At 32.5% G+C, this 13,293-nt stretch overlaps 1 protein-coding gene across 1 annotated transcript; it reads left to right on the top strand.

Moving 5' to 3' along the window:
* Positions 1–1,578: 1,578 nt before the first annotated feature.
* LOC140004673 (uncharacterized) lies at positions 1,579–2,892 on the top strand. Its single transcript, XM_072044805.1, has one exon. It carries the CDS (start codon positions 1,579–1,581, stop codon positions 2,890–2,892), a length of 1,314 nt encoding a protein of 437 aa, XP_071900906.1.
* Positions 2,893–13,293: the final 10,401 nt, after the last annotated feature.

Raw genomic sequence — 13,293 nt, 5'->3', positions numbered from 1 at the left:
AAACTCATCTCCCTCATTGTTCAGCTGAAAATTTCAACTTGAAATCTAAGTTAAGAATAGTTGGCAGATCCAAGACCATATTGGCAAAGGGTAACAGTGAACTTACAGATTCATTATGGACTTCACAATTTATCTTCAATGTAGGTGTTTGTATATCCATCACAATTGCAGTATTGCTTTAGATTTACAATGAAGATAATCTCTGTTTAAGCTAAAAAAGGTTGATTTTTTCTTTCCTATAAAGTGAATTTGTGTAGAATTGTTATGTAGCGGGAGAATTTTTATAAATTTTAGGAAGGAAATCTAAATAAATGTGTGAATTTTGTAAATTCTAAATGGAGTCAAAACTAAAAAAATTTACAAAAATTGGGGGGATGGTGCAAATAGATACTTTTACAAAATTGAGGGGTGGCAAATATGGTGCAACAATGAAAATACTGCAACACTAAGTCTATTATGCAACTTTCTAAAACTTTTGGGGGGGAGGGGGAGGAGGAGAGGAAATGCAAGGGCTGAGGAGAGAAACTTCTATAGTCAAGTACAAAAATAGAAAAAAAATCTCATAAAAAAATCTATATTTCAAAATCTTCAAAATCTACATTTAACTTTCAAAAAGATCTGAAGAGCTGTCTAATTAATTTACTTGAAAATTGACTATCTTTTGAAGAGGAAAATTGGCAATCCTAAAGCTTAAGAATAACCTAGCTAATTTGAAATCAACCTCGTCCGTTGGCGAAAATTTCTAGACTAAGTAAAAAAGGAAAAAGAAAAAGCCAAAGAAGAAAAGACACCTTGTTGACCTTTCACAGAATGTACAAGATGGAAAAAATTATGGGCCTTGATAATGGAGTTGGGCAAAACTGCAGACATGCTATTTAACGTTGGGCAAATCTCAGACCTACACTTCCATAATGTTGCAGCATGTACAGTTGCCCCCTTCAAGGTTTAGAAAATTGTATAAACGGTTTAAAGATTTTTAATATTTTTACTTTCTTTTGCACCCCTTGAATTTTGTAAAAGCACATTATTGCCCCCTCAATTCTAAAATTTTATAGAGTTTGTTGAGATATGTCAGCTTTTCCTATAGATTTTATCAGATTGACTTTGATATCAAAATAATTTAGTTATTAGAAAAATAAGAATATTTGTTAATCAAAGATCATGTTGGTTTGTTAACAAATAATTTATCTAAGATTTGTTAGTAGAAGAAGATTATATTTTATTGAGATTTTTAAAATAATTGTTAATTGAATATTTTGTTAGTTTATTTCATGTAATCACTATAAATAGTGAGTTAATGAATGAGTAACATAAGCTTATTTTTTCATTTTTAATACAAGTCTCTTATAAGTTTTTTTTTTGCAATACTAAGGTGTTATTTCTTAGTTTATGCCTCAAAAAACTAACAAAGTGGTATCAAGAATCTAAATCTTAAGGGCCTGTTTTTTTTAGAGTTAGTGAATCTGGTGAGAATCCCTTTTTCACATTTAAGCCTTCAACATCAAAATGCCAGGAAATAACTTCTTGACCAATCCTCCAAATTTCACTGGTGAAAACTACTAAATCTGGGCTGTCAAAATGAAGTCCTATTTGATGGCTAATGATCTTTGGGATATGGTAGAAACAGATCATGTTTCTAAATTGTCGGAAGATCCAACTATTATAGAGATGAGAGCCTATAGGGATGCAGTCAAAATGAGATCAAAAGCCATGACATGCATTCATTCAGTAGTTTTTGATGCAGTATTTACAAAAATTATGACTTGTGAAACTGCAAAGGAAGCTTGGGATGCTCTCAAAGTGGCTTTTCAAGACAATGACAAAACAAAACAGATGCAAGTTTTGAATCTTAGGAGAGAATTTGAACTCCTTAGAATGAAAGACAAAGAAAATATTAAAGAGTATTCTGACAAACTCTTAAATGTTGTGAACAAAATCAGATTGATTGGAGAACAACTTCCGGATAGCAGAGTTGTCGAGAAAGTCTTGGTGAGTTTATCAGAAAGGTTTGAAGCCAAGATTTTCTCTCTTGAAGATTCAATGGATGTCTCTCAGATGACCTTGCCAGAATTGATCAATGCTTTAGAAGCACAAGAACAAAGACGAGCCATAAGAACTGAAGAAGTCATTGAAGGTGCTTTTCAAGCAACAAATAAGGATCAAATTCGACAAGGTGGTATAAATGACCAAGAGAAAAATAGCAAAGATGAGAAGAAAAATAGCAAAAATCCTCCATGTTTACATTGTAAGAAAACCTCATATCTTTCAATATATTGTTGGTCTAGACCTGACATTCAATGCAGGTTTTGTAAGCAAATGGGACATATGGAGAGAGTTTGCAAAAATAAAGGAAAAAGAAGATATCAAACTCAGATGGTTGATGAACAAGATGAGAAGCAACTTTTTGTGGCCACTTGTTTTGCAAACAATAATTCTAGTTCTGAAACTTGGCTAATAGACAATGGTTGGACTCATCACATGGCATATGAAGAATCTATATTTAGAAAACTTGATAAATCGCTAATCTCCAAAGTTAGAATTGGAAATGGAGATTATATTGAGGTGAAAGGCAAAGGTAGTGTTGCTATTGATTATGGTTCAGGTATCAAAATTATTTCTGATGTTTTGTATGTACCTGAAATTAATCAAAATCTATTAAGTGTTGAACAATTATTGAAGAAGAATTATTCTGTCATCTTCAAAAACAGGACTTGTGTTATACATGATCCAGTTGGGAATGAGCTTTTCTCAGTGAAAATGAGAGGCAAAAATTTTACTTTGAATTTGTTAGAAATTGACAATTCTAAGGTGCAGTATTATGAGGCAATTGAGATGTTGCTAAAATTCAGGAGGAGATCATTGATGAGGCAATTGAAGGAGGTTACATTATGAAAATTCATGAAAAGCTACCCAAGAATGATGGTGGTGACAAAGCTGATAAAAGGCCATACAAAAATTTGAAAGATTGTTTTATGTCTCTCATAGCAATCTTTTTTTGTATTGCAGATTTTTTCTTCTGGTTCATTTATTACGTATGGGAGTTCCACTTTCAAGTTGCAAAGAAGTCATTTGAATACATCAGAAAATTTGATATTGGTTTTGAAGTTTGTTTCAAGAAACATTCCAAGACTGATGACCAGATTGCAGACATTTTTGTGAAAGATTTGTCTAAAACAAGGTTCAAATATTTGAGAAGACAATTGAAAATTTGCAGCAAAAGTGGCAAGGAGGAGTATTGAGATATGCCAACTTTTTCTACAGATTTTATCAGATTGACTTTGATATCAAAATAATTTAGTTATTAGAAAAATAAGGATATTTGTTAACCAAAGATCATGTTGGTTTGTTAACAAATATTTTAGTTAAGATTTGCTAGTAGAAGAAGATTATATTTTGTTGAGATTTTTAAAATAATTGTTAATTGAATATTTTGTTAATTTGTTTAATATAATCACTATAAATAGTGAGTTAATGAATGAGTAACATAAGCTCATTTTCCATCTTTAATACAAGTCTTTTATAAGTTTTTTTTTGTAACACTAAGGTGTTGTTTCTTAGTTTATGCCCCAAAAAACCAACAGAGTTATCCCCATTGGCACTCGAAAAATTTACAGAATTTACGCTTACAAGCATCTTCTTCTAAATATTTATAAAAATTTCTCCCCTATGTAAGAATTCTGCAATAGTTACTTTTCAAGAAATTATTGTTTTGTTCTAAACTAAACCTAAACACCACTTTGTAGCCCAAGTAAAAAAAAATGTTTCGATCTTTTTTAACTTAAATCACAAGCAAGGATCATGGTAAATATAAGAGGTATACAACGACTTATACAATAAAGATAAATCTTAACTCTATTCTAGATTTTTTAGTTGACAATTGTCCCCATGTCCAAGGGGTCCTAGCTCTGCCAATGTGTTGCAGGGTGTTTTTTTTTTTTTTTTTTTGGGACTTGTAACACTTTTTTGTACTTCTTTTCGAGTGAAATGTGTGTTTTTTTTCTTTTGGGCAGCAAAATATTGAAAAATTTTATTAACAAATCAGCACGAGAAGCTTGTACGCAGAGGATAAACATCTTCTTTACACATTAAAAGAAACACTATCTATTCACACATCAATCAATCTACTTAGACTAAACAACCAAGAGGTATATTCCAAAGTCCATTTCCATAAATGCCTCCAGTTTATCTCCAGAGTTCTTGGAGCAGTTCCCCACGCCATTTTGAACATCCTCAATAATGGCACCCATGATTCCAGTAGAAGAGACAGGGACATGCCATAAAAACTGCTGCATTTCTTGATTTCCATACTTAATACATAAATGCAGCAAAGTCTAACCTCTTAATTAAAACAACCAGCAAAGCTAATAGAATTCCAGTGACTAGCCAACCAACCTAACTCTTCAGCCAAAGAAAATCGTGATAAGCTAGCTGCTTGATGCATATCTGATCATGGCAAACCCTAAACGACAGCTGAGAACTGAAAAGCTCTCCTACGGGTTTCATCGCAAACTTTTAACAGACTAGCTAATTGACAGGCCTCAATGGTTTCGTTTTGCATTGTAGAAGGAGTCTTTTGCGAAGACTTTCAATTCAATAGTGCTTTCCACTATCATAAGGTCTTTATACGTAGCCTGGCCCGGAGTTTCCTTCCTAGCATGTCGTTGTGTTTATAATCACGTTTGGATATTCTCTGGTTCGTTACAAAGATCCCATTGTATCCAACTTGTAACTAATAGTGTTGTATGAAATCCTACATATAGGTTTTATAATTCAAGATTATCCTCGTAAATCCAGTACAAATGTCTAAGAAAGCCTTACCAGCCTAATATATGGGGGATCAGAGTCTCATAAGTTGAGTTTTGTTTAATTCAAAGCTGTTGATGTACTTCTGATAATTTTTGGTATAAATTCATATAACTGAAGTATAAACTTGCATATGTCAATTCAGACAATTAAATTGGTGATTACACTAAAACTATATGAGTTTATGTCAAATGTAATAAGAATTGCAATAATGAGTTTGAATTAGACAGAACTTAACTAATGGAAGAGAATTTCTCTCCATTACATTCAATACTATTCATAATGTATTTCATCAGTTGTGTTAGCTATACACAAAATTTTGTATAAAATTGACTAAAATTTTGCCCCCAAATTAATCAATTAGGGGTGGCAATTTTCGACACGACCTGAAAACACGACACAAACCTAACACGAAATTAATGGGTTTGGGTTGAGGTTTCGGGAATTCGGGTCAGAATCGGGTTGAACCCGAAAAGAAAACAGGTCGATTTCGGGTCAACCTGTGGTGACCTGATATGACCCGATATGACCCGTTTACGAATTAAAAATAATTTAATAAACATAAAAATAATTTTATCTAACTAAACTAAGTTATTCTTTTTTTCAAAGGCATTAATTACTTAATCCTAAATGAATTTATTTAATTTGTGCGAAGTTGAAATTATTATATTTGGACAAATAATATATTATATTATTTTTTACTTTTATACTGTTTTAATTTATTTTATATTTTGTTTGGGATAAAACACTTTTACGGTGTTTAATTTATTTTAGATTTGGTTTGGAATTATTTATTTAAATTTTTATTACTTGATTATGTAATTAGTTTTGTGAGAAATTAATTTTATTAGAAATTACAGTGATAAATTAATAAATTAAAATTAAATTACGGGTCATTTCGGGTCGACCCGTCAACCCGTCAACCTAAAATTTTCGGGTTCGGGTCAATATACCTGACCCGTCTGTAGACACCAAATTTTTGTCAATTTTTAATATTTTCTCAGGATTTTTCTATTTAATAAGTTATTTATTTTCTTGTATTTTAATGTGCATTTTCTCATTTTTGCAGGTTTGCTTTACGAAAAGAGAAAAAAAAAAAAAAAAAAAACAACAACAAAACAACAAAATCAAAAAAATCAAAAAAAATCAAAAAATCAAAAAATCAAAAAATCATTTTGATCATTTTGTTTCACCAAATTAACTATTAACCCATTTCACTATCAATGGCCATGGACTTGTCTTTTCATTAATTGAGAAATCATCATTTTGGAAGATTCAGCACACAAGCTCCATTTTGGCTACAAGACATCTCTCGGCTCTCTCCAGGAGGGAAGAAGGAAGAAAGGAAAAAATTTTCCCTCCCTCTCTCGGCTAGCTCTTAACAGACGAGAACAAAAACCAAACAAAAAAAAAAAAAAACTACTTCCTCAATCTCCTCTCTCGGCTGATCGGCTCTCACGGACAGAGGACAAGAAAAAAAAAGAGAGACTCCACCCTTTTGGCTCAATTTGCTCTCTCGGCTCTCTCCCTCATCAGACAAGAGGAACAAAAAAAAAAGGGGGCTCCCTCTACACATTTTCTTCCACAAAATCCAAACACATTTGTACACAACAAGGCAGCAATCGGTTGGATTGGAGCTTGGCAATTTCATCAAAAATCTTGGCAAAGGGACCAAACTCTTCATTGAGGTATTTATCTCCCTTTTTTCCAGTTTTTCTTTTTTTAATTAACTAGATTGAATGTATGTGTGGTTACTTTTTTTATTGCTTATTTTTGCTGGTTTTTGTTGGTGTTGTATGGATGAAATTTTGGGATGGGTCATGAACAAAATTAGGAAAAAAAGAAACGGTGCTGTGAATGCATGCCAAATGTTTGAAAAAAGGTTTGAATGAAAAAATGAATCAAAGGAGTGAATTTGGTGTGTATGTTTTGCTTAAATGGATGACCATTAGCTAGCAAAGATCTGAAAATGCTTGGTTATCCAAAATTTTGGGAGTTTTTGAGCCTTCAAAGCATTAGAATAATTTTCTTCATTTTTGGGGCTGCTTTGACTTAATGCTTTATTTTGTTGTTGTTTATTTGTCAAACTAAGATTATAGTTGTAATGTAGAAGTTATCAGGAGGGTTTTGGCATAATTTTTATGATTTTTGGTGAAGATGTGAAGGTTTTAAAAAATAAAAAACTGAACTGATTTCTTGGCATTTTGACCACTTTCGACTCATTTTTTGTAAAAACTAACTCCGGAAATGGAATCTACGCGAAAAATCGAGTGAGGGGGTGTATTTTGAGAAAATTTGGTGACCGGAGAGATCGCCGGCGGCGGTCCGGTGGTGGCGCCGCCGGAGGCAACCATGGCCGCCAGCAGGGAGAAGCTTCAGCTTCTCGGTGGAAGAAGAAGAAAGAAAAGAGGAAGAAGAGAAGAAAGAAAAGAAAAGAAAGAAAAGAAAGAAAGAAAAAAAAAAGGATTTGGGCTGATGTTTATTTTTCTGATGGGCCAAGAGTTAGTTTTGGTTGGGTTTTGAAAATGGGCTTTGGTTTATTTTTCTTTTGGGTTTCGGTTGGGCTAGAAGGTCAGAGCCCATGCCTTTATTTTGGTTGGGTTTGAGTGATAGAAGACGGGTTGGCCTTGTGTTTTGGCTTGGACTTTCGGTTGGGCTTAGGTAGTATCCAGCCCAAATAAATAAAAATAACGGCCCGATGGCCTTTCTTCTCCCAAATAAGAAAACGTATTTGCACTTTAGCCCCTATTTTTTGGAGTAGTTTCATTGTGGCCCAGAATATTTTAATTTTATTTCATATAGGTCCTTATAGTAATTTCACTTTGGTCCCTAAAATTTATCTTTCATTTAATTTTGACCCCTGAACTTTGAAAAAATATAATTTTTGTCCCCAAAAGTTTTTCAATTTTTGCAATTCAGTCCCTAATGAATTTTGACTCTTTTTATTGTGATTGTTTCTTTTATTTAATAGCTAATTATGTCGCTTTTGAATATATTTAACTTGCAATTTTTAGATGTTCTTAAATTTCTTTGCATTTGACATGTTAACGTGAATTTAGTGTTTTAACATTATTATTATTATTTTCAATTAAAGTGGTGCCATGATTCTTTTGTTCATTGTGAGTATAAATAGGACAATTTGACTCCATTTAGTCACCACTTCAAACGGGAGGTACCCCTATTTTTATTATTTCAATGTCAATTATGTGCTCTTATGTGCTCCTATGTGTTCCTATGTGTTTATATATTTTTATATGTTTTATTTATTGCATTTAAATGTTCATTTAAATTTTCTTATATTATATTTGTTTAGTTTATTTTTATAATGATTCAAGAGGTATTTAAATACCTCAAAAATGTAATAGATAGGATAATTAGATTTGTTTTATTATATTTTTCCCTTCTAGTTTGTAGTTAGGCACTCCCCGATGTAATAGATAGGTTGCGTGTTATGTGGCTTATGTGTTATGTGTTTTATCCGCTTTCCTTAGGATTTTCGCATCTAGATATTATGTTTACGTGTTATGTGCTACGTGCTTTTATGTGTTTATTTGTTTTAATTTATGTTTTATTTGTTTCACTATGAATTGTTAATGCATGACGTCACCACACTAGTCCAACGCTAGTTGTGGTTTCTCCCTCCGCTTACTTGCTAGTCCAACGCTAGCAAGGATTTTTAGAAATGGGCTAGTCCAACGCTAGACCCTTTAGGTCATCTTGCGCTAGATTCATCATTGTATGCTATTCACCACATTTTCATGCATATTTTCATTTTTAGGATCTTTTCTCATTTGCATGATATTCCCTATTTTATTATCCCCTACCCGCTATAGGTGCTAATCATGTCATTTAGAATTGCATCCCATTTAAGCTAGTTCATTTGCTTGTTCATGTTAGGATAATTATTTTTCAAACATGGGAAATGGGTGATTATAACTTTCTAGTTTAAATACCCTATTAATCCATGTATAAGAAAATTATGTCACGAATTTTTTTGCCTCCCGTACCCTTCATGTTGCATTCCCTTTTTCTTTGATCACTTATATATATGTATATAATTTATTTTCTTTTCTTTTTCATCATTTGCATCCTTGTGACACCTTCGAGGATTTATTTTGACCTTCGCAATTAATGCGATTGGTTCAATTAAACCCTTGAATGAACATGTTGTCCCTTGCGATATTTTTTAAATTTGCATTCATATAGAAAACATCCAAATGTGATAAATTAAGGGTTAGATTAGGAAAATTTTGACTAAACCTCGCAACTAGCTTAGACTAGGTTGAAAGGGTGCCTTAGATTTGAGTTAATCGAATCTTTGCCTTCCCTTTCTTCAACCGTGACTCCCGAATCCATTTTCTCTTGTTTTCAAAGACCTGGAGTTGTCAAAAAGGGTTTTATTTTGTTTTACTTTATTTTTTGGGTGACTTGGTACACCAAAACTCCATACCAAGTGGCGACTCCTGTTTTTTCTTAAAAATCCTTTTAGACTAAATTTTGGACCCAAATTGTCGCATTCTTTTTAAGTCCCATTCTAGGTCCCTTTTAACTTGTTTAAAAATAAAATCATATCTTTTATAAACCTCACACTTTATTTTTCTTTTCCATTGCGAAAAATGGGGCGCGACAACTTGGCGACTCCACTGGGGACGTTAGAGAGTCCAAGCACTTGGCTTAGTCGTCTTTTCTCTTTTTAATCCTTATATTTATCATATTTGGATGTTTTAGGTTGCATGTTTCTTTTTTAGGATGTTTTGCATTTCACACTCGTAATCGTTCCTCGTCTTACGTGTATGTGATGAATGGCTTATTTATTCATTTATTTATTTTTTCTCGTATCGCGCTTTGCATTTGGGTGGGGGAAAATATCACCGTAGAGCCTCCACACGTGTTTTAATTATAATCTCTCCCCTCAAAAGGAAGCACTTCATACGTGCATGCATTATTTTTACCCTATTTTTATTTTTCTCGTGGGCGCCATCCCACATCTCCTTGTAGGATTAGGATCGATTTCCTTAGGTAGGCGGATGGTGTGCTCTGCGCCCATAGCGATGCCTAAGGGATCACTCAAGCCACCGACCGAAGGTTTTGGGATTGATGACCCTTAACTTTTTGGTCTGAAGGCTTGGGAGCCTGAAATCTTATCGAGTCTAGATGCATTAGTAAGCCAAACCTCATGCATCCATATTAGAAATTACCTAGGATAGAGTCAACCTACCTAATTAGGAGCACTAAGCACGAGGGGAGGGGTTTCACCCCTCTTTCTTTGCTTTATTTACTTTTCATTCTTGTATCATTTATTGTCACAACGTGTTATATGTTACTTGTTGAACTAACCTCTCCTTGTTTTTCCTTTTTCTGCATACACAAATTTTAGAAATAAGAGTCCTAACATGGTACTCGTTTAAGATAAGACCGCCTCTTATATCAAGCATGTTTAAATTTTAGTCAATTGCATATGCATATGTATTGCACATCATTTTAGGCTTACCCCGGCATTTAAATGGGGCACTTTTAGGTCACATTTCAATTATTTCATTGTATATTTAATCGCTTTAATAAACTGGCATCATATATCAACTTTAGAGGGAATGCCGCATAGGGGATCCCACGTTAAGAATAAGTCACCTTTTGTCTCGAATATATAATTCAATGAGACTTGCACGTTTATATTTTTGTACCATCCAAAGGGGTAGTGCACAAGGTAAGGTAGAATCCGATCGTTTTTCATAACACGATCTTTGGAATGTGAGCACCTAACAATCATCCTTTGGCCATTTTAACATATTTGGTAAAATCCCCTTGCACAAAAGATATTAATTTGGAAAAGTTCACAAATAATTTCACATTGTTGAGACGATAAATATAATCGAGGCCAAATCTTGATTTTAGAAGGCTCATAGACTGATGCATCGCAATGAATTTTTTGGAAACTATCAACAGGTAGCCAATTCAATAAACTCTCATTTCCATTCAATTCATTTAATCAAATTATCCATCAAATTCATCCAATCTATTTGGTCAATTCATTCATTTTTAGGACAATTCGGTCAATTTTGAATAAATCGTCATTTTCATTTATTTGATCAATTTACCCCTTTTTAAGGTGATCCAACCAATTTTGAATAAATCAAATTTTATTTAATTCATTTGATCAGTTTGCCTATTTTTAAGGTGATCTAGTCAATCTTGAAATAAATCATTAATTTCATTCAATTCATTTGACCAATTTACCCCTTTTTAGGGTGGTCCAGCCAATTTTTGAATAAATCCTCAATTTCATTCAATCCATTTGATCCGTTCATTTACTTTTAGGATAATTCAGCCAATTTTGAATAAATCATCAATTCCACCCAATTCGTTATCCTTTTTAGGACAATTCAATCAATTTTTTAATAAATCATCAATTTCATTCGATCCATTTGACCAGTTTTATCCACTTTTAGGATAATCCAATCAATTTTTGAACTAACCATCAATTTCATTCGATTCATTTAACCCATTTATTCTCTTTTAAAGTTTCGATCTATGGTTCACCGAAGAAACTAGTCAAGACATTTCAATCCTTTCAAAAAATAAGTTTTTCACACTAAATTGATTTTTAATATCACTTTATATGTCAATCAAAATAATCAATCCATTCGAATTTTGTCCTCATTTTGTTAGTTATCTATTATTTTCGAAAAAAAAAAGATCCATTTAGTCCAATTTTTTTTTCAAATGCTCTTCAATTGAATCTCAATAAGTCGATCGGATCCATCAGGTATTGTATGGTGCCTACCCCAGAGGATTGCATTTTTCATGTTAGGCCAACCCTTGGCATAAAAGGGCTCTCCCATAGGACATGCATACCAATTTTACAGTTTTGATTACTAACTCTGGGTATTTTTCTTTTAATTTTTCCCCCTCCCCTGCATTTATAAAAGTTGTTTTAATAAGGTAAAAATATTTTTCCTATATCTGATAATATTTTTTGATCTGATAAATTTTGAAAATTACAAGTGTTACTTGATTTTGGACAGATCCTACAATGAAAAAAAAATGATGAATGAAAAATTTCATCTGTAAATGCCAATCTAAAGTATCTCAAAAATCTCTTGATTCATTGTTTCTAATACATTTTGTCTCAAAAGATAGAAAGAGAAAGTGTGTATATATTTGAAAATATATTCTTTGGAGATTTTTACTTTCTCATATATATTATATTTGAGCAAAAAAAAAAAGAATTTTTGAACAATAAAGTTTTTATTTAGACAATTATTATTTTGTATATATATTCATTCTTTATTTGCTTATTGGGAGATTTCATGATGAATCCTAAGAAATAAGATTAAATTGAGATTTTTCGACCTCTTGTTCTAAAACTCATGAGTGTATGTCCAATCCCCAAAATTCTTTGCATACACTAGATTTGTGGTCTAAACTATTCAATGGGGATAGTCGGAAATAAAAGGGTCATTCAAATTTGATAGCTTGTCATAAAAGATCAACCCTAACACTTTTCATTTTCATTTTTTGTCCACTTCTATTGAACCTCCAAGATCAGTCGCATTGGTTGACTAGCTTCAAAGTGAGATAATTTTTTTCATGAAAATGTCTGGTGTGTCTAATCAGATTCAATCCACATCTGAGTGAAAGCAAAAATGTACATTACTGCTTATTTTGTTTTGAAAATTTGGAATGATACTTTAGGCTTTCGTTTCTCTATCTATACAGATGCTATCATTTGTTTTCCCATTTGAGCCTTTAAAAATAGAATTTCGTTTCAAATAAAATCCTAAATGATCATGACCCTCCATGGAAAATTTTTCGAATGTCAAATGGAAATGGATTTTTCCAACGGGTTATTCTTTACTTTGGTTGTCATGAGAAATAAGAATGATGCTTTGGCCATCGTTTCTACCATCTAAACACTTTTATCCTTTGCATCCTCATTTGAGCCTAAATTGGTGGTTCGTTTCAAAAGCACTTATGATTGCACCCCCACACTGGGGAAGGAGATTTCAAAAAAAGAAAAAAAAAGAAGAAAAAAAGGAGAAAATGCTACAAGTTGGGGAATTTGACTCTACCATTGATATTTGGTCTTCAATATCAAAAGAAACAGGGGCCATCTACACTCCAAATTAGGGAGTTTTCAATTTTATCATTGACATTAGGATATCAGTATTGGTAAAAAAAAAAAAAAAAAGGAAAAGAGAGAAGAAAAATGTGAAAAAAATGAAAAAAAAAGAAGAAATAGAAAAAAGAAAAAGAAAAATGCGAAGACATCCAATGCTGCATTCCCCTTAGTGATTGTTGAAGAAGAAAGAGGATTGATAAGAAAAAGGGAGTCAAAATGGGATTCCGGATTTTAAGTCTAAAACTGTGGCAATTTTTGGGAAGAAATGCGATCTTAAGTGCGTTGTTCTTGAAAATTTTATTTCTTTTAGCTATCGTTGTCAAGCCACATTACAAGCTCATAAAGTCCATTGCTGACTTATCTTTCATGAC

This window comes from Coffea arabica, chromosome 4c (genome assembly GCF_036785885.1).
Source record: "Coffea arabica cultivar ET-39 chromosome 4c, Coffea Arabica ET-39 HiFi, whole genome shotgun sequence".
NCBI lineage: Eukaryota > Viridiplantae > Streptophyta > Magnoliopsida > Gentianales > Rubiaceae > Coffea > Coffea arabica.
This window is presented reverse-complemented; position numbering and strand designations above follow the sequence as displayed.

Excerpts from the sequence above, each read along its gene's own strand:
- LOC140004673 (XM_072044805.1), top strand. The coding sequence starts at position 1,579 with ATGAAGTCCTATTTGATGGCTAATGATCTTTGGGATATGGTAGAAACA.